At 38.4% G+C, this 27250-nt stretch overlaps 1 protein-coding gene across 4 annotated transcripts in view; it reads right to left on the bottom strand.

Annotated features, from left to right (window-relative positions):
• FBXL13 (F-box and leucine rich repeat protein 13) overlaps positions 1-27250 on the bottom strand; it is a 205949-nt gene that overhangs the window by 143730 nt on the left and 34969 nt on the right. For 3 of the 4 annotated variants that reach the window (XM_015538250.2, XM_042964976.1, XM_042964984.1), the window contains exons 5-7: positions 26983-27137; positions 25572-25681; positions 22921-23088 (exon numbers count right to left, since the gene is read on the bottom strand). In XM_015538250.2, the coding sequence (XP_015393736.2) occupies positions 22921-23088; positions 25572-25681; positions 26983-27137 (433 nt within the window). The remainder of the gene's footprint in view (positions 1-22920; positions 23089-25571; positions 25682-26982; positions 27138-27250) is intronic. The other variant, XM_042964988.1, reaches the window with a different exon arrangement.

Raw genomic sequence — 27250 nt, 5'->3', positions numbered from 1 at the left:
AGGAGGAAGGTGAGTATAAGGGTATGAAGTGATATAGGCAACCTATACCTGGGGAGATCCCCTGCCCTTCAAAGTGGGAGAACACAGGCCCACTCTATGAGGAACAGACTGAAAGAGAGTTCTCAAAAGATGGCAACCAAGAAAGTCTCAGAAGTGGGGATGGCAGGGCTGAGACTAGAAACAGTCATAGAAGAATAAGTGATTGTATGAACTGGAAATTTGTAACCATAAAAGGACTACAAAAATAAAATTATAGTGGTGTTTAAACAATTGGCAAATTTGGTCTTATTCCTTGTGGATGCAGAAATTTCTGTCCTAGGGACAGAAGGTACTGGTGAAGCTACTGTCTCTGATGGGAGGAACAACTTTCTGATCATTCAATCCTTCTCCAAATGGAACAGAATAACCTCAAAGTCAACAGCCTCCCTAACACAGAAAGCGTTAAGCCAGAGGCAAGATAAATATTACTGTTAATGGAGATGTTTCATTCCCTTGGCCCCATGTTTCCATCTGGAAGCATTTCGGTAACACCCCAGGCCTCTCTCTCCAACCCTCAGGCCTCCTCAGGAGAAGAGGAGAGACAAACTGACTGAGGAGTTTGGGAGAAAGAACCAGGCCTGCAACTCAGCTCCTGCAACTCAGCTCCTGCTCTACTCTACCCTGACCTGAATGCCTGTACCTGGCTGCTCTCAGTAACCTGAGGAAAGTCTGCAGTTGTCCAGCTGTGCAGTGACTGATGGTGAGTTTATCTGATCCAGAGGTGAACGTACCTAGTAAGCCACCTTGGTCAATGATCTTAATCCAAAGTTTCTTATCAGCTATATCAGTTTACTGTTTTGATCTCCATCTATTAACTTTTCAATTGGTTGCAAACCCAGACAAGGAAGAGATGTTATGATATTGCCCCTGAAACCTCAAGTTTATCTATGAGGACTATTTTCTAGGTAAAAGTCTGGACCACATAACTCTAAATGTTCTATAGTTGTTCTATATGTAGGATTCTATGACTTTATGACTCTTCAGATACTTCTTGGACCTTCTAACTTAATGCCTCACTGCCACTTCAAGTACAATGGATCTAAAATTAAATTTCTTTTCCCCCCAAACCGGCTCAGACTCCCAACACACCCCACACTGCCGCACATGAAGAGGTACAACTGGCCTCACATTTCATTCAGATTTAAAAGATTAAAGTTCCCGGGGCGCCTGGGTGGCTCAGTTGGTTAAGCGTCTGACTTCAGCTCAGGTCGTGATCTTGCGGTTTGTGAGTTCGAGCCCCGTGTTGGGCTCTGTGCTGACAGCTCGGAGCCTGGAGCCTGCTTCGGATTCTGTGTCCCCCTCTCTCTCTGCCCCTTCCCTACTCATGCTCTGTCTCTGTCTCAGAAATAAATAAACATTAAAAAAAATGTAAAAAAAATTTTTTTAAAGATTAAAGTTCCCAAATGGTAAGGAAGTTGCAAATGTCCCTATCATAATTGCAAATCAATACCAACATCAGCGAGTGGTGGTCAAAAGCCCACCTGTGATTGCCAAGATTTAGTGAAAGTGTAGAGAAAGGAGAGAGGGCCAAAGTCAACATTCAGAGGTGCTGGCAGAGAGCCAGAGGGTGAGGGAGAGCAAGAAACCCATAATGAGGACAAAGAAATAATTCCCAGAAGACAATAACCAGGAAATGTCATGCCATGGAAGCAAAAAAAAAAAAAAAAAAAAAAAAAAAAAAAAGAGTATTTCAAGAAAGAAGGGTAATCAAATGTTACAGAAAGAGCAAGGAAGATGAGATGTGAAGATTAAGGAATTCCTGGAGGGAGAACAAGCTTGTAGTGATAGAGCTGAATGGGCAAAAAATCATTTTTCATTCAATCATTCAGCCAACATTTACTGAGCATCTAGTGGTTGAGAATTCAGAACATGTGCGACACTATCCCTGTCCTCAAGGCACTTACCATCCAAGAGAAAAACAGAAAATAAATAATTATAACAGACAATAAGAAGTAGTGCCTCAAGGGCTCTAGGAACATATATGATGGGCAACTAACCAAGATAAAGGGAGAGGACAGAAAAGCAAAGGTAGTCTTTCTGAGAAAGATGACATCTAAGTTGTGCCCAAGCAGAAATGAACCAAAGAAGATGAGAAGGGGGCTTACATAGAAAGGGCCTGTTGGCTGGAGGGAGTGCCTTGCTCTTGGGTAATGAGAGTAACTGAGCATGGCTAGAGCCAAGGATTCCTGTGGGGGGATGGTGGAGAATGAAGCTGACAGGCATGAAGGCCTAGAACATGAAGGGCCCTGTGGGGCATGTTAAAGCCGATGGTAAGTCAGCGAGAGATTTTAAGCAAGAAAGCAACACGGATAAATGTGAATTTAGAAATACAGCTCTGGCGGGCAAGTGAAAAAGTTTTTTTCATTTGACCTGGTGGGAGGTCAAGGTCAAAAGTAGATGCCAAGAAGACCCAATTAAGTGGCTCTGACAATAATGTCACTGGTAGGTAAAATGAGAGGCAGAGAGAATGGAGAGGAAACAATAAGAGAGATTACACATTTAAAATGGAAAATGGTGTGCCTGGGTGGCTCAGTCTGTTGAGTTCAGCTCAGGTCATGATCCTAGGGCCATGAAATCAAGCCCTGCTTTGGGCTCCACACTGCTGGGCTTGGAACTTGCGTGGTATTCTTTCTCTTTCTTCCTCTGCCACTCCCCACTCTCTAAAAAAAAAAAAAAAATTTAAGGGAGGGGTGCCTGGGTGCCTCAGTCGGTTGAGCATCTGAATCTCAATTTCAGCTTGGGTCATGATCTCATGAACCATGGAATTGAGCCCCCTGTCAGTCTCTGTGCTAACAGCATGGACCCTGCTTGGGATTCTCTCTCCCTCTCTCTGACCCTACCCCTCATCTCTCTCTCTCTCTCCCTCTAAAAAAAAATAAACATTTAAAAAAAAACGGAAAGAATACGCAGTTGGGAGTAAAGGAAAGAAATCGAAGATAATTCCCAAATTCTACCTAGGCCAATTAAGTCGATGATGATGCCATTCCTTTAGAAATAATACAGAAGAAAGAGAGGGTTGGAGGAAAGAAATGATGAGTTCTATTTTGGAAATGATAAGTTGGTTTGTGCCTTTGGAACACCCAGGTGGAGACTGTTTAAAAGCAGTTTCTGAGTGTCTCAAAAGGGCAGGTGGGAGGTACAGTCAAGTTTGACAACACATATAAGGAGGAAAATAGAATTTTAACTCAAGAGAGAAGGATGATTGAGACATGTTTTTAAAGGAGTGAGTTGAATACATTTATAGACATCAGGGAATAAGTCATCAAAGAGAAACCAACTGAAGATGATGGGGCCAGGGAAGGCACAGGGAAGGAGCAGGGGGAGCGGTTCTCTCCCATTTAATTTTACCTTGTGGTGCAATAAGAGAGTTGTCTTCTGAACATAAAACACACACTCTTGAGTTAATTAGTAAATTGCTTCAGTGCAGATCACAAGCCATCCAAAACAGACAGCAAACTGCTAAAATGAATTAGACTCCACCATTTCAATGGAACATTGTATGGTATGGAAAGAAAAACACTTGGCAAGACAGGAAGCATGAGTCAGGAAAAAGTGTTGAGTGGTATTATGAGTCATGCATTTAAACTCAGTGAAAACCTGGCTCTACTCCTGACTTTATTACATCTGAGCTTCCCACCCCTCTAATCAGTCAGGCTCAGTGATGATCCTATCAGCCTCCTCACTCATTCTTTCACTCCATGTACTGCTGGTCCCAGAACTGTGTTAAGACTTTGCTTCCCACATGGGTCCTTTCCTTCTCTTTCGTGTGTGTGTGCGTGCGTGCTCGCGCGCGCGCGCGCGCGCTGGCAAGTTTTTATTTTTTCAAATTTTTTTGAAGTGTAGTTGATATACAATGTTATATTAGTTTCAGGTGTACAACACAGTGTTTCAACATTTATATACCTGACAGAGGAAGTGATCATCACAATATGTCTAGCTACTGACTGTCACTATACAATGTGGTTACATAGTATTAACTCTATTCCCTACGCTGTACATTGTATCCCAGTGCCTTACTTATTTTATAAAGGGAAGTTTGTCCCTTTTAATCCCCTCTCTCTATTTCTCCCATCCCTCCACCCTCTCCTCCCCTCTGACAGCCACTAGATTGTTCTCTGTATCTATGTGTCTGTTTCTGTTTTACTTTGTTTATTCATTTGTCTTTTACTTATTTTTTTAATGTTTTTATTTATTTTTGTGACAGAGAGAGACAGAGCATGAGCAGGGGAGGGGCAGAGAGAGAGGGAGACACAGAATCAGAAGCAGGCTCCAGGCTCTGAGCTGTCAGCACAGAGCCCGATGCGGGGCTCGAACCCACAGACTGTGAGATCATGACCTGAGCCAAAGTCGGACGCTTAACCGACTGAGCCACCCAGGCGCCCCTGTTTTGTCTTTTAGAGTCTATGTATCACTCCCACCAATGCTATCCTAGTGCTCCTTCTTTTTCTCTTTTTTAAGTTAGTTGTTTATTGAGAGAGAAAGAAAAAGTGCAAGCAGGGGAGGAACAGAAAGAGAGGAGAGAGGGAGAATCCCAAGTAGGCACTGCACTGCCAATGCGGAGCCCTTACACGGGGCTCAAACTCTCAAGGGGCTCAAACTCACAAGCCATGAGATGATGACCTGAGCCAAAAGCAGACATTTAACCAAATGAGCCATCCAGGTTACCCCCTACTGCTCATTCTTAGAGAAAACCCTTCCTGCCTTCAGACTTCACCCAACCCTCACGACCTAACTAGAGCAGTAGGAAGAGGAGGGAGAGACAGGTGAAGGGGAAAGAGAACCACTTTCTAAGTCTACCATTATGTCATTGCCCACTTATTCAGGCCCAACTTCTGAGTGGACACTCAAGACCTCAACAATATAGCCCCAGCCCTTCCAACTGTATATCTTGCTGCCCCCAGCATAAATTCTTCATTCCAGCCAAGTCAACCTTATTCGACCACTGCTGAAATGTTTCTCCCATTTTCTTGGTGTTATTTTTCTTTTAATTCTTTCAACAAATACACTGCAGAGAGAAGCCTCCCCCGACAACTAGAGCAGTACACCCCCGTCATTCTTATTTTTAAGTGAGATATAATTGACATACAACATTATATTCATTTCAGGTATACAGCATAGTGATTCAATTTTTGTATATATTGCAAAATGATCACCACAATAAATCTAGTTAACATCTATCACCACATATAGTTACAATTTTTTTCTTGTGATGAGAACTTTTAAGATCTGCTGTCTCAGCAACTTTCAAATATATAGTACAGCATTATTAACCATAGTCATTATGCTACATTATATTCCCATGACATTTATTTTATAACTGGAAGTTTTTACCTTTTGACTACCTTTACCCATTTTGCTCACCCCCGACCCTACCCTCTGGAAACCACCTATCTGTCTTCTGTATCCATGAGTTCAGTTTTCTCTCTCTCTCTCTCTCTCTTTGTTTTAGATTTCACATATAAGTGAGATTATATAGTATTTTTCTGTCTTTCTCTGACTTTTTTCATGTAGCATAATCCCCTCAGGGTCCATCCATGTTGTTGCACATGACATGATTTCCTTCTTTTAAATGACTGAGTAGCATTCTAGTGTATGTATATTACCATATTTTCTCTTTCCATTCATCTGTTGATGGACCTTTGGGTTGTTTTCATGTCTTGCCTAATGTGAATATTGCTGCAATGAAAATGGAGTACCTATATCTTCTCAAGTTAGTGATTTTGTTTCTTTCAGATAAATACCCAGACATAAAATTGCTGGATCAGGTGGCTTTTCTACTTTTAATACTTTGAGAAAGCTCCACACTGTTTTCTATAGAAGTTGTGCCAATTTACATTGCTACCAACAGTGCACAAGGATTTCCTTTTCTCCACATTTTCTCCAACACTTGTTATTTCTTGTCTTTTTGATACTAACCATTCTAATAGGTGTGTGAGGTGTTAGAGTTTTGATTTGCATTTCCTTGATGATTAGTGATATTGAGCATCTTTTCACATGTGTTGGCCATCTTTATATCTTCTTTGGAAAAATGTCTATCAGATCCTCTGCCCATTTTTTAATTGTTTTTTTTTTAATTTTTGCTATTGAGTTGCATAAGTTCCTTATATACAGTTGACCCTCCAACCACATGAGTTTGAACTGTGCAGGTCCATTTATGTGCAGATATTTTCTCAATATAGTACAGTGCTATATATATATTTTCTCTTCCTTATGATTTCTTAATAATATTTTATTTTCTCTAGATTACTTTATTATAATAATATGGTACATAATACATACAAAATATGTGTTAATTAACTTTATGTTATTGGTAAGGCTTTGGTCAACAATAGCCTATTAGTAGTTATGTTTTTTCGAGAAATCAAAAGTTCCAATGGATTTTCAAGTACATGGGGGTTGGTGCTCCTAAACTCGGTGTTGTTCAAGAGACTTGGCCCTTGGATATTTTGTATTTGGGATATTAACCTCTTATCAGATATATAGTTAGCAAATATTTTCTTCCATTCAGTGGGTAATCTTTTCGTGTTGTTGATGGTTTCCTTTACTGTGCAGAGCTTTTTAGTTTGATGGAGTTCCATCAGCTTTTGCTACCTCTGCTTTTGGTGTTTCTTTTGGTAAAGGTGTTCATCCTTTATCCTGACTTCTTTTTCTTCATAACATTTCATTCTGTGTGACATGTTCTTGCACACTTGTTTACTTCTTCACTGTTTCTTCACATGAAAATATAAGCCCCAAAACCTTCGTACATTGTAGGAATCCAATACAGTTGTTAAACAAACAAAATAAAATCTTCATTGAGTGCCTGCTTGTGACAATCTCTTAGATGCTCAGGGTAAAGAAATAATCAAAACATGGGGCGCCTGGGTGGCTCAGTCGGTTAAACGTCTGACTTCAGCTCAGGTCATGATCTTGCAGTCCGTGAGTTCGAGCCCCGTGTTGGGCTCTGTGCTGACAGCTCAGAGCCTGGAGCCTATTTCAGATTCTGTGTCTCCCTCTCTCTGACCCTCCCCCATTCATGCTCTGTCTCTCTCTGTCTCAAAAATAAATAAACATTAAAAAAAATTTTTAAAGAAATAATCAAAACAGGTATAATATCTGAACCTAAAAAGCATATACTTCAGTGAGAGAGACATTAAAAAAATAGTAAGCTATTGAAAGTTAATAGCTATTTAGAATGAAGAGTGCTCTGAAGGAAAAGAACAAGGCCTTAGAGCAGTGATTGCTTTTAGATTGGATTGTCATGGGGTGCCTGGGTGGCTCAGTTGGTTGAGCGGCCGACTTCGGCTCAGGTCACGATCTCGGGGTCCGTGAGTTGGGGCCCCCCGTCGGGCTCTGTGCTGACAGCTCAGAGCCTGGAGCCTGTTTCGGATTCTGTGTCTCCCTCTCTCTCTGACCCTCCCCCATTCATGCTCTGTCTCTCTCTGTCTCAAAAATAAATAAACGTTTAAAAAAAAATTTTAGATTGGATTGTCAGGAGAGGTCTGTCTAATGGACGCCATTTAAGCTGAGACGTAAAGTAAGAGAAAGAGCTAATCGGGCTAGTAGTGGGGTGGAGAAGCATTTGGAACACAGGCATGAACCTGGACAAAGCCCTCTCCAGGATTTTCTGCATTCACTCCTGATATCTCCTCTACTGGGATGCTTGTTTGCATCCATGATTCATAGATGTTTAAAGCTAGAAGCGATTCAAGAGGCCATCTAGCCCATCCTCTCGTTTTACAGAAGAAACTGCAAGTACATACTCTACTAGAGATTTTCAAAGTCTTTAAACTGAGGCTGAGATAGGTTAGATGCCCTGTGGGAGGTCAGCAGGCTGACAGCGCTACTGACTACGTGTAGAACCATGTAGAATCCGGTCTTCTGTACTTCCTATTCAGCTGTTTATTCATCATTCAGACATCCACATTCAACATATCAATAATAGTAACTTTGCTGGGCACTTGGGTGGCTCAGTCAGTTGAGTGTCTCAGTCTTGATTTCAGCTCAGGTCATGATTCCAGGGTCATGAGATCGAGCCCCATGTCTGGCTCCGCACTAAGATTCTCTTTCCCTCTCCCTCTCCCTTTGCCCCTCCCCTGCTCATGCTCTCTCTGTCTCTCTCTCTCTGAAATAAAGTAAAATAATAATAATAGTAACTTCCACAGAGAAATTACTATACACATTAGGCATTGTTCTAAGTGCTTCATATGTATTAACTCATTTAATCTTCATAATAGCAAATGCAGGAGATATTTTTAAATTATCCTCTCATTACTTAGAGACAACTTAGAAATAAAAAGATTAAGCAACATGCCCACAGTCACACAGCTAGTGACAGAACTGGCCACCCACGTTCCAGAGTACACACTCAGTTTCCAAGTGGCTGCCTCTTTCTGTGCTGTAGTTTTCCATCCTAGGGATGATGTTTCATTTTGCAAAGGTCGTTCCGGCTAAAATTAATGTGACATCTTCTACAATTTGTCGTTAAAGCTTTATAGTAAAATCATTTGTAAAACTGCTTAACTTAGTATTACTGATTAGGACTGAAGCAATGAAATCGAGGTCTATGGGCAGAGCAGGCTTTCACCAAAAATAAGCTGATGCTAAAACAATTTTTAGATGTTTTGTTCCATCTGCTTTTTCACCCACTCCACAAGTTGAGCCAATGCACACATAGTTCCTTGATAGAGCAAGGTTCTGGAACCTTCTCTTATCTGAAGTTCCCACAGTACATGCGTACGAAACCTGGAATCACTCTCTGCTTTGGTGAATTGAGGTCAGACTGACCCCTGAGGTTATCAAAACATGGAATTCAAAAAGTCATTGAGAATTCTGTTTTATAATTCTAAGTAACTGAATCCAATGGCCCTGAACCATCTGCTTTGTCTCCTGCAACATGGTACAAGTTTTAATAGTTATCCACGTTTTGTGTTTTCTTTTTCCAAGTGAGAAGATGAGTCATAACACTGAAGGTGATTTTAAAACTCTGCAAGTCCACATGCTATTATCTTTTACAAACAAACAAAAATAGTTATTTAAAATGAAAGGTAGCCCCAAGACACCATTTATATTGTTAAACTAATCAAGCAATTTTATTTTTTTTTTTTAATTTTTTTTTTTCAACGTTTTTTATTTATTTTTGGGACAGAGAGAGACAGAGCATGAACGGGGGAGGGGCAGAGAGAGAGGGAGACACAGAATCGGAAACAGGCTCCAGGCTCCGAGCCATCAGCCCAGAGCCTGACGCGGGGCTCGAACTCACAGACCGCAAGATCGTGACCTGGCTGAAGTCGGACGCTTAACCGACTGCGCCACCCAGGCGCCCCGCAATTTTATATTTTAAGACAAATGCATTGCCTAACTATATATTAGTTAGACTTTCCAAATTCATCAAGTACAAGGCTTTTCTCTGTATTGCTTGCCAAACTACACACATGCCAAAAAGGGGGGGGGGGCGGGGAAGAAAAGGAAAAACCTTATATTTTCATGGAAAATGGTCTGAGCCAACCCTCCCACTAGATCTGAATTTGAGTGATAGTATATGATCCCTACCATCTGTAAGCAGACTTTCCCAGTGGGTAAATGATACGAAGGAAAATTGTTATAAAACAGAACCTGACCTGTTTTCATGGGTTGATTTAACTGAACCTAAAAGGCAGGCCTGCAGTATAAGTGTATTTTCCAAGTAAGTTCAAATTGTATGTCATTCCAGATTGCTGTTTTCAATTATTTCTTCAAAACATTAGGCAAGCTAAATTGTACAAATATCAACTTATTTTAAAAACCAACACTTTCAAAGGCTTTAAATAAAGTTAGATCCAACTCACATTACCTTTTCATGTTTTTACATCTTTGCTCCTCAAGTCCCTGAGAATTGGCTGACCAAATTAGTCACCAAATTAGATGGCGTTTTAAACCATGATGTAAAAAATTAGCTTTGCAAATCTGTAGCATTAATAAGCTTAAACCCACCTGTTCAAAACATGAGTCTTAGAATCATTAATTTCCAGTGTTCCACTATTATATAAATTCACTCATTTAATGCCTTTGCACTTTTAATAGACATTCTTGACAATTTATTTGATTGGGAAAAAATTTGAGAATAACCAAGAATAATTCTGTACTTTCGTGTTGTATGAAGATTTAGTCATTTGGAAAAGAAAAATATTACTCATATATTTTTAAGGGGAATGTAACCAAACAGAGGTAAATGGTAAATTCCATTCCTTTTTTTGTCTCATAAGTAAAATATACATATTACGTTTCTTTAGAATTCTCCAAGAAGAAAAAACAGAATAGAGGTTATAATTTTAGACAAGAATTAGCAAAATCAGATTCTGATCTCAGTTTTGTAGTTGTCTGGCTTTGGGGATGTCATTTAATTTCTTAGGTCCACAGGTCCTGAAAAACATAAAAGCTCAACAGAGAAATCTCTACATTCTTTTTTCTAGATCATGCTATGGTTTGAGTACTCTGGCAGACTTCATAACTCTGATTCCCAAAGGCTCTCCATCATTCCACATGGGAGTAGGGGTGGGAATCAGGGTGGAAGAACGGATAGCAAGCCTGATCACAACCCATGACATGATACCAGAAAGTAACCTGTTAAATGCAAAAACTGGCAATGGCTCCCATTGTCCTAAAACTTCAATTAATCCAACGTGAACTCTTTTCCATAAATTCAGAATTTAGTTGGAGAGATGACAGCAGGGAAGTTTTAGAGATCAAGGGCCAAGAGGGCTGATATTGCCTAGGGTCGTGTTGCTAGTAATTGATGAGGAAAGATGGGAGCCCAGTTCTCCTGAGTCCTGAGCCTGAACTTGTAACCACTGTATTATCAAACCAAAACACTTTTATGAGAAAACATACAAGTTCATAGCTCATCATAAGTGTTGAAATTTCCAGGTACAAGTCTCTGTTAGGCCCTGGATCACTTTATGAGATGGTTTGCTAACACCGGGTGCTGTGGTTCTTTATCAGTTGGCATTTTGGGCCTCTTTGAGTTGGGAGAGGGAAGAGCATTAAACCAGAATTCCTTTGCAGCAATCATATACTGACTTCTTAAAGATTTGCTTGCTTCTTATCTGTTGTAACTCACCCAATCCCCACTCAAAGTCCCCTCCTGACTAGCAATCTTGCAGTTAAACATGGCCTAGTGACAAAGTTCTAGCCTAAAATACACCAGTGAAGGTCTTAACTGTGGGGTCTTGGGGAAACTTCGCTTTCCTACTAAAACGAAATAGGCCAACGTTTTCCCCTGCTAGCACTATGATTTTCCTCCTTCTTCAGGCCTGATAAGTAAAAATATGGTTGGAGGTGGAGTAGCCATATTGCAACCATGAGACAGTAAGCAAGAAGATGCTAAGGACTGTGGAATGAAATGATAGAAAGATTCTATTTTTATTGGCATTGTGGAAGACCACACCTGGATTGCCTTCCTCCGGACTCTCTGTTATAGGAAACAAATAAGACCTTATTTCTTTAAGCCCCACCATCTGCCATGCTTTCTTATATTGGTAGGTGAAGGCAGTACTAGCTCACAGCTTAGATAATTACTAAACCTGAATGCCTTGTTTAAAATAGCTACTTGGAGGTCTCCTGAAGAGTCTGCAATCAATCAATAAGCTTCCGAAACTATAGCGTTAACATTTTTTATTCTTGCCTTAAATTGTCTATATGGAGGCCCATAAAAAGATGGTGCGTTCTTGAAAAAATGTGGAGCCTAAAGATATTTCAAAACTTGATCTCCTTTCTGTTCTGTTTCAATCAACGATATTTCTGTAGTTATTAAAAGCTTACCTTTTATGCCTACTCGTCAATAATTGTTTGGAGAATTGGCTTTCACAGACAAAAGAAATGGCCTGGGGAAAATATTGGTGCTTTTATTATAGATCTGTACCTTCTTTCTTAACCTTGAATTGGGACAGCATATGATAATTTCTTAATTTTTTTCAATGTTTATTTATTTTTTGAGAGAGAGAGAGAGTACAAGCAGGGAAGGGGCAGAGAGAGAGGGAGACACAGAATCTCCAGGCTCTGAGCTGGCTCCAGCTCTGAGCTGTCAGCACAGGGCCTGACGCAGGGCTCGAACTCAGACCGTGAGATCATGACCTGAGCCAAAGTCGGGGGCTCAGCCGACTGAGCCACCCAGGTGCCCCAGCATATGATAATTTCTTAAATGATAAATTCACTCACTTGATAAATATTTCTGGATGCTTATAAATCAGGAAACATGAATAAACATAGTCCTAGATGTCAAGAAAGATTCAGTTTGGACGGACCATTGAGTGCCTTGGTTAGGAGGCAACAGAAATTATGTTGAGAAACTGTCATGTATTTGAAGTTATACAGCTAATTATGCAGCTTTCTGTCAACTACTCCTCATTGACTCAAAACTGATATTGATAATGATTTGAAAATAAGATTGCATCATCACCTCTGGCAGAAATTAAAGAAAAGCATCTGAAATAAATACTGTACATGACATAGGCAACACCCCTGAGAACAGAAAAGGAAACAAAGGTGGGTATGCATGGTATATTTGAAAAAGGACAAATAGATCAGGAAAACAGGACTGAGGAACGTGGTGAGGAATTATGCCATCCTACCTGAGGGCATATATATTTTTCTCATTGAAGAAGGACAGAAAGTGAGGTGAGGGGCAACGAAGTGGGGGATTTATAATAAAAAAAATGAAAAGAATTGTATTCGTTTGCTCAGACTGCTATAGCAAAATATTATACACTAGGTGGCCTAAACAACAGAAACTTAAATTTAAAAAATGAATACGATAAGAAAGAATGAACTCTGGCCATTTGTTGCAATGTGGATGGAACTGGAGAGTGTTATGCTAAGTGAAATAAGTCAGGCAGAGAAAGACAGATACCATATGTTTTCACTCATATGTGGATCCTGAGAAACTCAACAGAAGACCAGGGGGGAGGAGAAGGGGGAAAAAAAATGTTCCAGAGAAGGAAGGAGGCAAACCATAAAAGACTCTTAAATGCTGAGAATAAACTGAGGGTTGATGGGGGGTGGGGGGTAGGGGAAAGTGGGTGATGGGTACTGAGGAGGGCACCTGTTGGGATGAGCACTGGGTGTTGTATGGAAACCAATTTGACAATAAATTTCATTTAAAAAATAAAAAATAAAATAAAATAAAATAAAATAAAATAAAATAAAATAAAATAAAGTAAAATAAAATAGGAATAGGAATTCAATGACCTGCAGGAAAACATTAAGTTGCCTAAGCAAAGTAGACATCCATGCCAGAGTGAGGGTGCAGAGGAACTCTTTTGGCCCAAAGCAGGGTATCAGAACTAGGGTACATAAAGGAGAGTATCCACTCAGTGGACAACCTTGCACAGGGTTAGGGAGCCCAAGATGGGTGAGGAGGGTGTTCATAAGAAAGAATGGCTCAGAGTGGAATGTTCAAGCCCAAGTGGAAAAGGGAAGGCAAAAGTGAAGAAGCATGGCTCACTCTACGATGTTGCAGCCCAAGGGAGATGAAGCTCAATGAGGGGACATCTGCCCAGTGCAGACAGTCAGAGAATAAGCAGGGTGAGAAGGGCCTCCATCCATGTGGAAGGATATTCCAGAATGTTGAAGTCTAAGAGGGATGGGGATGGTGTTCCTAATGAGAAGAAGCTAGGGTGGGATGTCAGAGCCTGCGTAGGTCAAGGAAGGTAAACCAAGGAAGGAAAACCTAGTGTAAAACACCGGAGGCCAAGCGCAATGTGGAGCATGCCTATGTGTGGAGGGATGGCATGGGGTGACGGGACCTATGCAGTGTAAGGAGGGCATCCCCAAAAAGGGCAGCCTACACGTGCATTGTCAGAACCTGAGTAGGATAAGGAGGGCATCTACATAGGAAGGCACTCAGGATAGTGTGTGTCAGCCCAAACAAAGTTAGTGAGGAAAATACACAGGAAGAAAGGCAACTGACACATGGCGTCAGAGCCCAAGCTGTGTGAGGAGGGCCTCTTCATAAGAGGGTGGCCTGGCAAGGAATGTCAAAGCCTAAGCAGGATGAAGAAGGGAGGTAATGGTGGCAGCAACCTGTATGAATGGTTACACACAGGGGGAGTGATCAAATAAGTAAATATATTAAGAATAATGAAAGCTAGGGGGCGCCTGAGTGGCTCAGTGGGTTGAGTGTCAGGTCATGATCTCAAGGTTTGTGAGTTCGAGCCCCGTGTCAGGCTCTGTGCGGTCAGGGCAGAGCCCACCTCGGATCCTCTGTTCCCTCTCTTTCTGCCCCTCCCTCGCTCATGCTCTCTCTCTCAAAAATAAATAAGTAGTTAAAAAAAAAGAAAAAAGAAAAATAAAAAATAAATGAAGGCTAGGATTCTCACTGGTGGAGAAGGACATTGCAAATATGGAAGAAGAACTAGAATGAGCTCTGTGGTGCAAAATTAAAACTGGAAGTATCCATGTGCAATAAGTTTGGGTATGTAGAAGTATGTTGACATGGAAATAAATGTGTACTTGCATGTACCTATTATAGTCTCCCACTCTGTCTACTGCGAAGACATGGGAGAAGTGACACAGCAATGGCAAAGAATACACGTAGTGCTCTAATCTTGGTTTCTATGTACAATTTCCATTAAGAAGGATTTAAGGACTCATGGAGAAATAACTCATCTGAGGTGGGGCAGGGAAAGTGTGAGATGAGCCTGGGATATCATGCTGTGCTATAAAGTAAGAAAGTATACCGAAGGAGCTGGTTATATGTCAAAAGGACATGGAAGGCAACTTGAATTCGTCTGAATCTAGGACAATTTGAGCACCAAAATAAATAGGGATAGTAATGGATTGTAACCCGTGACTAAAACAGAGCACCATGAGTCCATACTGCTATCAATAAGCAAACAGGAATATTTATATAATTTTAAAGTAATTACCCACAAAATGCATATCAATCACAAAGGGTGTGATTGAATTGGAGAAGCCTGATAGACACCACTTTTTTTTTTAAGTTTATTTGTTTATTTTGAGAGAGAGCAAGTGGGGGAGGGGGAGAGAGAGAGGGAGAGGCAGAGAATCCAAAGCAAATTTTCTATTTTTTTTCCTAATTCAGTTTTGGAAGGTAATAAATGTCTGACTGTGCAGAGCCTGATGTGGGGCTCAAACTCACAAACCATGAGATCATGACCAAAGAGGAAGTCAGACACTTAACTAATTAAGCCACCCAGGCGCCCCTGATAGACACCACTTTTTAACCAAGTGACCAAAGTGAATGTCATAGACAAATCCAAATCCTGTCACTGATATGATACAATGAGAAGAGCACAGCACGATGTCTGTGGTATTTCTAATTTTTTTTTTAATGTTTATTTATTTTTGAGACAGAGAGAGACAGAGAATGAATGAGGGAGGGTCAGAGAGAGAGGGAGACACAGAATCTGAAGCAGGCTCCAGGCTCTGAGCTATCAGCACAGAGCCCGATGTGGGGCTCAAACTCATGGACCGTGAGATCATGACCTGAGCCGAAGTCAGACGCTTAACCCGACTGAGCCACACAGGTGCCCCAGTGGTATTTCTAATGAAAACGAATAACCTGAATGTATTCTTGAGGAAACATAAAACAAGCTCAAATTAAGAGATATTCCATAATAAAACCGACCTAATCTTCATGTCAAGGTCATGAAAATTAAAGAAAGACCAAGGGGCAGTTGCAACCCCTCAGAGGGTAAGGAGGGTAAGGAGATGTGGCAACCAGTTGCTACAGTAGATCCTTTTGCATTAATGAGACAATGGAAGAAACCTGAATTGGGTTTGAGGATTTTGATAACTGACCATAAGTAAATGATCTTGTTTACAGGAAATAAACCAACAGCAGTCAGTGGTGATGAAGTATCATGTCAGCAACTTATTTTCGAAGTGTTTAGGAAAAAGAGTTCTTTGTATAGTACTGGCAACTTTTCTGTAAGCTTCAGATTATTAAAGTAAAAAATGTATTGAAAAGACTTGACTTCTTCCTTACCAATCTGGAGGCCTTTTCTTTTGTCTGATTGCTGTAGCTAGGACTTCCAGTAGTACGTTGAATAAAGGTGGTAAGAATTAACATCCTCGTCTTGTTCTTGAGCTTAGAAGAAAAGTTCATAGTTTCTAACCATCGAATATGATGTTTGCTGTGGGCTTTTCATAGATGGTCTTTATTAGATTGAGGTATATTCCTTCTAAATCGACTTTGTTAAGGGTTTTTATCATGAATGGATGTTGTTGTCAAATGCTTTTTCTGCAATTATTGCAATGATCATATGGTTTTTATCCTTTTTTTAAATGTTTTTTTTCATTTTTGAAAGAGAGAGAGAGCAGGGGAAGGGCAGAGAGAGAGGGGACAGAGGATGTGAAGCAGGCCCTGCACTGACAACAGAGAACCCAATGTGGGGCTCAAACCCACAAACCGTGAGATCATGACCTGAGCCAAAGTCGGATGCTTAACTGACTGAGCCACCCAGGTGCCCCCTATCCTTTCTTTTGTTGATGTGATGTGTCATGTTGATTGATTGTAAATATTGAACCACCCATGCATCCTGGAATAAATTCCTGTTGATAATGGAGAATGTTTTTTAATGTATTGTTGGATTTGGTTTGCTAATATTTTATTGAGGATTTTTGTATCTATATTTATCAGAGATATTGGCCTATAGTTTTCTTTTTTTGTAGTGTCTTTGTCTGGTTTTGTTATCAGGGTAATGCTGGCCTTGTAGGATGAATTTGGAAGCTTTCCTTCCTCTACTACTTTGTTTTAATGTTTATTTATTTATTTTGAGAGAGAGAAAGAGAGCATGAGCAGGAGAGGGACAGAGAGAGAGGGAGAGAATCCCAAGCAGGTTCAATGTTATCAGTGCGAAGTCCATCATGGGACTCAGTCTCACAAACTGTGAGATCATAACCTGAGCCAAAATCAAAAATTGGATGTTTAACCACCTGAGCCACCCAGGCACCTCTCTTGTATTTTTTGAAATAGTTTGAAAACAAGCATTAACATTTATTTATTTATTTATTTATTTATTTATTTATTTATTTGAAATTTATTGTCAAATTGGTTTCCATACAACATCCAGTGCTCATCCCAACAGGTGCTCTCCTCAATGCCCATCACCCACTTTCCCCTCCCCCCAGCCCCCATCAACCTTCAGTTTGTTCTCAGTATTTAAGAGTCTCTTATGGTTTGTCTCCTTCCCTCTCTGTAACTTTTTTTCCCCCGCCTCCCCCTCCCCCCTGGTCTTCTGTTGAGTTTCTCAGGATCCACATATGAGTGAAAACATATGGTATCTGTCTTTCTCTGCCTGACTTATTTCACTTAGCATAACACTCTCCAGTTGCATCCATGTTGCTACAAATGGCCAGATTTCATTCTTTCTCATTGCCAAGTAGTATTCCATTGTATATATAAACCACATCTTCTTTATCCATTCGTCAGTTGATGGACATTTAGGCTCTGTCCATAATTTGGCTATTGTTGAAAGTGCTGCTCTAAACATTGGGGTACAAGTGCCCCTTTGCATCAGCACCCCTGTATCCCTTGGGTATATTCCTACCAGTGGTATTGCTGGGTCACAGAGTAGATCTATTTTTAATTTTTTGAGGAACCTCCACACTGTTTTCCAGAGCACCTGCACCAGTTTGCATTCCCACCAACAGTGCAAGAGGGTTCCTGCTTCTCCACATCCTCTCCAGCATCTATATTCTTCTTATGTGTTCATTTTAGCCACTCTGACCCACATGAGGTGGTATCTCAGTTTGGGCATTAATACTTTTTTAAATGTTAGGTAGAACTCACCTCTGAAGCCATCTGGTCCTAGACTTTGTTTATTGGAAGTTTTAAATTGCTGATTCTATTTCATTGCTCATAACCAGTCTGTTCAAATTTTCTATATTTTTTCCTGTTTCAGTTTTGAAAGGTTATATATGCCTAGGAATTTATCCTCTTCTTCTAGGTTGTCCAATTTGTTGACATACAATTTTTCACAATGTTCTCTTCTGTGGTGTTGGTCATTACCTCTCCTCCTTCATTTCTGATTTTATTTTAGTCCTCTGTCTTTTCTTGACAAGTCTGGTGAAAGGTTTATCCCTTCAAAGAACCGGCTCTTACTTTTATTGATCTTTTCTATTGCTTTTTTTTTTTTAGTCTCAATTTCATTTATTTCTTCTCTAATCTTTATTATTTCTTTCCTTCTACATGACATGATACTATATACAGAAAACCCAAGATTCCACCTAAAAACTACTAGTACTAGTAAACAAATTCAATAAAGTCACAAGATGCAAAATTAACATACAGAAATCTGCATTTCTATACATTAATGAAATAGCAGAAAGATTTTTTAAAAACAATCCCATTTACAGTTGCATCAAAAAGAATAAAATACCTAGGAATAAATCAACAAAGTCAAAGACCTCTACTCCAAAAACTATAAAACACTGATGAAAGAAGTTGATGATTACATAAACAAATAGAAAGATATTCCATGCTCATGGACTGGAAGAATCAATATTGTTAAAATGTCCATACTACCTAAAACAATCTAAAGATTTAATGCAATCACTATCAGAACACCAAGAGCATTTTTCACAGAACTGGAACAAGTAACCCTAAAATCTGTATGGAACTACAAAAGGTGCCAAATAGCCAAAGCAGACTTGAAAAAGAACAAACTTAGAGATATCACAATCCTAAATTTCAAGATATATTGTATAGCTATAGTAATAAAACAGTATGGTACTGGCACAAAAACAGACACATAGATCAAGGAAACAGAATACAGAGTCCAGAAATAAATCCACACTTATATGGTCAGTTAATCTACCACAAAGGACAGAAGGGTATACAATGGGCAAAAGACAGTCTCTTCCACAAATGGTATTGGGAAAACTGACAGCTATACCCAAAGAATGAAACTGGACCACTTTCTTACACCATAGACAAAAATAAATTCAAAATGGATTAAAGACCTAAATGTGAGACCCGAAACTATAAAACTCCTAGAAGAAAACATAGGCATTAATTTCTTTGACATTGGCCAAGGAAGCATTTTTCTAGATATGTCTCCTCAGACAAGGGAAACAAAAACAAAATTAAACTATTGGAATATACTAAAATAAAAAGCTTTTCCCACAGTGAAGGAAACCATCAATAAAATGGCAAGGCAACCTATTCAATGGGAGAAGATATTTACAAATGGCATATCCAATAAGGGCTTAATATCCAAAGTATAAGAATTTATACAACTCAACATCAAAAACACAAATAATCTGATTTAAAAATGGACAGAGACATGAACAGACATTTCTCCAAAGAAGACATCCAGATAGCCAACAGACACATGAAATGATGTTCAGCATCACTAATCATCAGGGAAATGCAAATCAAAACCACAATAAGATATCACTTCACACATGTCAGAATGGCTAAAATAAAAAACACAAGAAACAACAAATCTTGGAACCCTCATGCACTGTTGGTAGGAATGCAAACTGGTACAGCCACTGTGGAAAACAGTACGGAGTTCCTTAAAAAATTAAAAATAGAATGACTGTATGATCTGGTAATTTCACTACTGGGTATTTACCCAAAGAAAATTAAAACACTAATTCAAAGGGATAAATGCATCCCTGTGTTTATTTTAGCTTTATTTACAACAACCAAGATATGGGAAAAAACCCAAAGAAGAGGTAGTGTGTATATATATATGTATGTGTGTATATATACACACACATATATATATATACACATATACACATATATAGATATATATACTATATATGTGTATACATATATGTATATATACCTATATATGTATATATACATATATATATACACACACACACACATATATATATATACACATATATATACACAATGGAATATTACTCAGCCATAAAGAAGAATGGATCTTGGCATTTGCAACAAATGGATAGACTTAGGGGGTATGATGCTAAGTGAAATAAGTTATAGAAATGCAAATATCATTATGATTTCACTCATGTGGAATTTAAGAAACAAAGCAAATGAACAAAGAAAAAAAAGACAACCAAAACAAAAAAAACAAGCTAATGACTGCCAGAGGAGAGATGAGTGGAGGGGTGGGTGAAACAAAGCAGGTTAAGAGCACACTAATTGTGATGAGCACTGAGTAATGTATAGAACCATTGAATCATCATATTATACACCTGAAACTAATATAACACTGTACACTAATAATACTTCAATAAGAAAACAACAAAATAATAAATATATTCTATATCAACAATAGCTAAACTATGAAAAGAGCTCAAGTGTCCATCAAGTGACAAATGGATAAAGAAAATGTGGTATATGAAATGAAAATGAAATGTTGCCATTTGCAACAACGTGGATGAAGCTAGAGAGTATTATGCTAAGTGAAGTAAATCAGAGAAAGATAAACACCATATGATTTCACTCATGTGTGGCATTTAGGAAACAAACAGATAAACATGTAAGAAGAGGGGGAAAAAAAAGAAGAGAGAAGCAAAGCATAAGACACTTAAAAACATTTTTTTAGTGTTTCTTATTTATATTTGAGAGAGAGAGAGAGAGAGCGCCAGAGAGACAGAGTCAGAATCTGAAGCAGGCTCCAGGCTCCAAGCTGTCAGCACAGAGCCCAATGCGGGGCTCGAACTTACAAGCAGTGAGATCATGACCTGAGCTGAAGTTGGATGCTTAACCAACTGAGCCACTCAGGTGCCCCAAGAGACTCTTAATGATAGAAAACAAACAGGGTGGATGGAGGGAGGTGGGTGGGGGATAGGTTAAATGGGTGATGGGCATTGAGGAGGATACTTGTTTGGATGAGCACTGGGTGTTATATGTAAGTGACGAATCACTGAATTCTACTCCTGAAACCAATATTACACTACATGTTAACTAACTAGAATTTAAATAAAAACTTAGAAAAAAAATAATAAAGCAAATTAGGGGCAGGTCTCCCTGCCCTTTACTCATAATAAATAAATACATAAATAAGTAAATAAATGCTGGGTAAAATAAAATTGACTATTTTGTAAATAATTATAAGTTTATTTTTGAGAGAGAGAGAGCACACGCAAGTGGGGGAGGGGCAGAGAGAGAGACAGAGATAGAGAATTGAAGCAGGCTCCAGGCTCTTGAACCCACAAACCATGAGATCATGACCTGAACTGAAGTCAAATGCTCAACTGACTGGGTGACTGAGCCACCAAGGCGCCCCTTTTTTAAAAATATTTTTTAAGATTATTTATATTTGAGAAAGAGAATATAATTGACTATTAAAGTAAAAATAATAAATTGCATTGTACGGTTTATAAATACCTCAGAATATAATGTATGGCAATACTAGCATGAAGCACAGGAGAAGGAAAACGAAAGCTTACTCTTAGGTTTTAACATTATACATAAAGTGGTAGAAAATTTTGTGAAGGTGTAATCTGTGATAAATTGAAAAGGCATATCGTAAACCCTAGAACAGCCACTGATAAAGTAAACAGAGAAACATTAGCAGTGAACAGCTTAGGAGTTCAAAGACAAAAAACAGCTGTATAAACTGTAAGAAAGAATGTGACATAGCTTAGGAAAACAGCTAAGAATGACATATTAATATGGCACAAAAGGAAAAGTAATTAGGGCAAGAATGACAGACTTCGTTACAGAAAGCTCTAAAATTTTTCACATTGAAGGACTCTACAGACAAAATTGAAAGCAAACATCAAGCATGGAGGGGTGGAAATCTCTAATATATTCCAGGCAAAGGGTTGATATTACCAATATATAAAGGGCTATTACAAACCAGTAAAAAAAATTATAGGAATTCCAATTTAAAAACAAACCAGAGGCAATTTATAAAGAGGAAATTATGGGCAAAACTATCCTTATCCTAATTCTATGCTCTATATAAAATGCAAAAAATTAATAATAATAATAATAATATAAAATAAAAAATGGGGTGCCTGTATGGCTCAGTCAGTTAAGCGTCTGACTTCAGCTCAGGTCATGATCTTGCGGTTTGTGAGTTCAAGCCCCGCTTCTGGCTCTGTGCTGACAGTTCGGAGCCTGGAGCCTGCTTTGGATTCTGTGTCTCCTTCTTTCTCTGCCCCTCCCCCACTTGTGCTGTCTCTTTCTGTCTATCAAAAATAAATAAATGTAAAAAAAAATTTTTTTAATTTTTATATAAAATGCAAGATTAGGTGTAGATACATAGATACCTGTTCCCAAATATAACTTGAGCTTGATTCTGTGCATTTAGAGGGGTATATTTAATACATGGGATTTTATAATGTGAAGCTGCCATCAATCAGAATGAGGTGATATTTTACACTTCTACCACTTATCAGGTAGCCTCACAAAGTAGAAGTTACTTTTCTATCAAAATAGGAGAGAATATAACCAGTAGTTGGAATTATGGTTTATTTTTCAGAGATCAATTCAATGAATTGTAAGATGTAACTACATGATTCTTTTTATGAATTCACAATCTAAGGAAGAAAGATAGTATAAATATTTTAACTAACTGAAAGTTGCAATAAGACAAGACCATTTGCATCCCCGAATAGAGGAATAATGTTAAGATTAAAAGATTAGGGAGGGATTGGAGATTAAAAAGTGAGCACTGGAGTATCTAAAATCTGTTCCACCTTAAATGACAACATGTACTTGAAGGAGGAAGGAAAGAAAAACATTTCCTACAGCTTTACTTTCCCCACTTTTGACTGTCAGATTCATCTTATAGCCATCCAAAAGGATGGCCTCTAAAAAAATTAGCTTAACCCAAATGTAGTTGTAAAAAAACACGTATATCTTTGAAATAAAATCTCCATCATCCATGTAAGGTTTATAAAACCACTCTTTAAATAAGCATTGTGAAAATGACTAGTTACGGTACATGAATTCATACAAACCTGTGAGACCGCTCTTTGGGGTAACAGTGAAATGTCACATTCAGGAATATTGCCTTCAAGAGAGACTTTAGACAGACTTGGTTCAGGAAAAATGGATTCTCCATTAGCAGCTACTTTGAGTTTTAGGTTGTTTCTCCATTTTAGCAATTGAAGTTCATGTTTTAATATCTGCCATGAAAATAATTGATAAATTCCATGGAATTGTTGTAAAGGTTAAATGAGATGATATATATCAAGCATAGTGTGGGGCACCTGGGTGGCTCAGTTGGTTAAGCTTCTGACTCAATTTCAGCTCAGGCCATGATTTCAAATGTTCATGGGATTGGGCCCATTCTCTCTCCCTCTCACCCTGCCCTTCCCTGGCTTGTGTATGCGCATGTGCTCTCTCACTCCTTCAAAATAAACTTTTTTAAAAAAAGCACAGTGCTCAACACCATGGTAGCACCAATTGAGCACTATTTATTGTTACTATCATTGTTATATAAACTGTCTTGTCAATAGCATGTTTAATATTCTCTGGACCACCAAGGCATTAGAGATCATTTCCATTAGTTGTAAGACAACATTGGCACAGGCAACTACCTTGAAGATGTGGTCCAGCTCCTCCTTCAGATGAGGAAGCTGAAACCCACAGAGTCGAGGTTCTGGTAATGATAGAACTGATATTTGGGGCATGGAAAGGAGGTAGTTAGCACAGAAATTAAAAAAAAAAAAGGAGAGACAGAAGAAAGCATCTGGGGACTTGCCTGATTTATTGTGACAAGAAGTCCCCATTTTAACTTTCAATACATTCCTTAAAACTGCATAATCAAGAAAAAGCCATAAGGGCAAACAAATCTTACACACAATTTTGATTATTATTAGTTATATATAATATATAATTATTACATATTATATAGTATATATTATATATAGTTATATAATTATTACATATTATGATATAGTATATATTATATATAGTATATATATATTATTATATATACCTGCCTCCTTCACTTCACCCTCCTAAGTGAGTGATTATTAGGCCAAGAAATCACATAGCTAGAAGCAAATATTTTCTCTAAACACTCAATTAACTATATAATATACATCTGTACTAAGGATAATACTATATTATGTATAATATACATTATTATATGTATTAATTGTGTCAACTACTACATGCAAAACATTATACTCAATGTATGTGTATGATTAAGAGAACGATTTTGCCTCAAGGATGTTCAGTTTTAGAGGGGTGTGAAAGGAGCAGACTAGTCACGTACAGTTATTTATTGTACCATTGGACAATCACTGATCAGGCATGGGGGGAGCCAAGGTCAAAGTACTAGCTTGGTACACAGTGTTGAAAAACACTGAACAAGCAGATTAAAACAGTGGTACCTGAAGTATAACTGTTTAACTGGCAACATTGAAAATGAACTCCACAAAATTCTAGAGGACATCCTATAAGAACACCTGTTCAATACCAGCAGATAATAAACTTCCAGAGAGCAAGTATATGCTTTATGCATGTCAGTATCCTTTGCAGGCTCTAGCACTGTTTCAAGGATTATGTAAGCAATAAATCTTTTCATGCCCTCTCGGGACGTATGTAGTATCATCAGTCTCAACATCTGAACTAGTTAGCGGTGGGAGGCATTGATCCTGTGCTCCACCAGGCAATGACAAAACAGGAAGTTTAACTTCTTATCTTTCTCTTTCCTATTTATTCCAACTTTGTATTTCAAAGACTATTGATAAAATATTACCTACTGAATAATATAGCTAAAAAAATTTCAGCATTTTTCTGTCTGATCCTAATAGTTACTGTGCTTACTAAAACAACGTTAAATAGTAATTTACTAATAGCTTAAGCAAACTAGAGATATTTTCAGGTTTGGAGGAATTTCCTTGGATCCTCTATTTTAATTGTTTTAATTCCTGGAGGCACCTGGGTGGCTCATTCGGGTGGGCGTCTGACTTCGGCTCAGGTTATGATCTCAGTTCCTTCCTGGGTTTGAACCCTGCCTCAGGCTCTGTACTGACAGCTTAGAGCCTGGAGCCTGCTTCAGATTCTGTGTCTCCTCTCTCTCTGCCCCTCCTTCCTTCTTCATTCGCACTCTGTTTCTCTCTCTCTCAAAAATAAATCAATATTTAAAAAATTAATTGCTTTAATTGCTGGGGGGGGGGAGGTGTCCCAGTTAAGAATGATCCTTTAATTTTAGTAATTTAGTAATTTTTAAAATTATTTGATATTAAAATTATAATTTATTACATTAAATGTTGAAAAAGAATAAACAATTTAATCTTACCTAGAAAAAAGCTATTCAGTCTTTATCACAACAAATAGTTTCTCTTCCATTTTAGATATCTATACCCATCTAATCACTTGCTTGAGCAAAATTCTTAGTCTTTATCAATAACTTTAAACAAAATGTTGAAATGATTTTTCTCAGTGTTCATAGTTGAAACAACAGAATTTATTAGAAAATATTCTTGGTAGCTGACGTGAAATTTAAATTATTAAATTACAAGAATAAAGACCCCACCAAAAGTATGTAATATTCAGGATTTTAGTACTTTCCACACATAGCATCATTATCTGAAGCCACATCAATGTAACACCAAAATTAAATTTCTAAAAATACTAAGTTTCCAAGATACCGTACCAGCTCATCTTCTCTCTTTTTATACTTAAGTCTTGCTTTATCCCTCCATTTAGTTAGGATAGCTGTCAGCTTGTAACAGTGCAACATCTTTTGTACCTGCGATAGTGTATCTAAAGAAAAGTTATTAGATTATTGTATATATTTAAAGATATTTCCCAAAAACCCAAAGTGTCTACAATATGAACCAATATTGCATCTGACAGTTTTTGTTTGATTTTAATTTCTTCTAAAATTAATTACTATGGATAGCAGACTTCTACTCCCGAGACTTTATTAACCTGTAAACATCACCTTTGCCCTTATAAATTAAGATGTCATAGATGTGATAGCACATCTTTATAAAACCAGAATTTCCAAACTTATTCATAGAAATAGAATCATGCGATAGTATTCTAATTTAGTTAAATGCATTATGATTAAAGAATTTGCTCCATTTTATGTTTTCACCAAGGGTCCAAAGCTCAAATACAGGGGTGGGGCCAGGAAGAAGGATGACTAAGGCAGGCCCCCGGATACCACTGACAGAAGGCAGTGGCTTCCTCACTGCGACCAATTGTTTCCTCCCAGAATTAGAAGTCCATCAGTCTTATGTCAAAACCTTCAGAGGGTTCACTGTGACTGAGAGACCAACAGGAATGGATCAAGAGGAAATAATTCTCTAATTTGCAGCAACGATAAACCAATATTTGGTGAAGTGGCTAAAATCTGAACAAAAGGCTGGAGTTCCCCGGGGTGTCTGGGTGACTCAGTCCCCTTTAAGCAACCTATTTCAGCTCAGGTCATGATCTCACAGTTCATGGGTTTGAGCCATACTTTGGGCTCTGTGCTGACAGCTCGGCCTGGAACCTGCTTTGGATTCTGTGTCTTCCTCTCTCTCTGCCCCTCCCCTTCTCTGTCTCTCTCTGTCTCTCAAAAATAGATTAAAAAACATTAAAAAAAATAAAAAATAAAAATAAAAAAAGGCTGGAGTCCTCTATCCCTGCTCCTAAGATCATGTACTTGCACTGCCTGCTCATCAAAGGTTTCAGGAAAAGAAAATTCGTTTTCTTTGTTTCCTCATGTACCCATTTCAAATGAAATACCTGTCATGAATGGAAACTCTCTACCAAGAAATAATCAATTTTGGTACCCATCTGTGATATACCAGGGGTCTATTAGTAAAAAAGCTGATAGGAGATCCCTATTTCACACAAATACATACAGAAGTTTCTTTTAAACAGGACTGTTTTCTGTTACGATGAAACCCTTTGACACAAATCTCATTAAATATTTTAAATTAGGGGCTTTACATTTCATGACAGCTCTCTAGACATAATAATAAATTCTCTAGTACAAACTGCTTAGCCATTAAGTGTGTTGATTCTTTGAATACCTGAATATAAAAACAAATCAATACTATGTAAGGATTTACCTGTAAGTTGTTTTTTTTGACCTTTTACATAAGAGTGCCAGAGACGAAATACATATTTTTGAAGTCTGAAATTATTATATTTCATTGCTCTTTCTATTTTCTCAGCCAGCTCATCATCTTCATTTGTAAGAGGTATTGCTATGTCTCTCCAAGAGCTAGAGGCAGAAAATATAGAAAAATAGTATTTTGATGTTATGGCAATACATTACTAAATAAATGGAGACGGAGAAGGAGTAATACCACCTCCTTTAGCTCCTCAAAAACCACA

This window comes from Panthera tigris, chromosome A2, assembly GCF_018350195.1.
Source record: "Panthera tigris isolate Pti1 chromosome A2, P.tigris_Pti1_mat1.1, whole genome shotgun sequence".
Lineage (NCBI taxonomy): Eukaryota > Metazoa > Chordata > Mammalia > Carnivora > Felidae > Panthera > Panthera tigris.
Note: the sequence above shows the minus strand (reverse complement) of the source record. Positions and strands in the feature narration are given on the sequence as shown.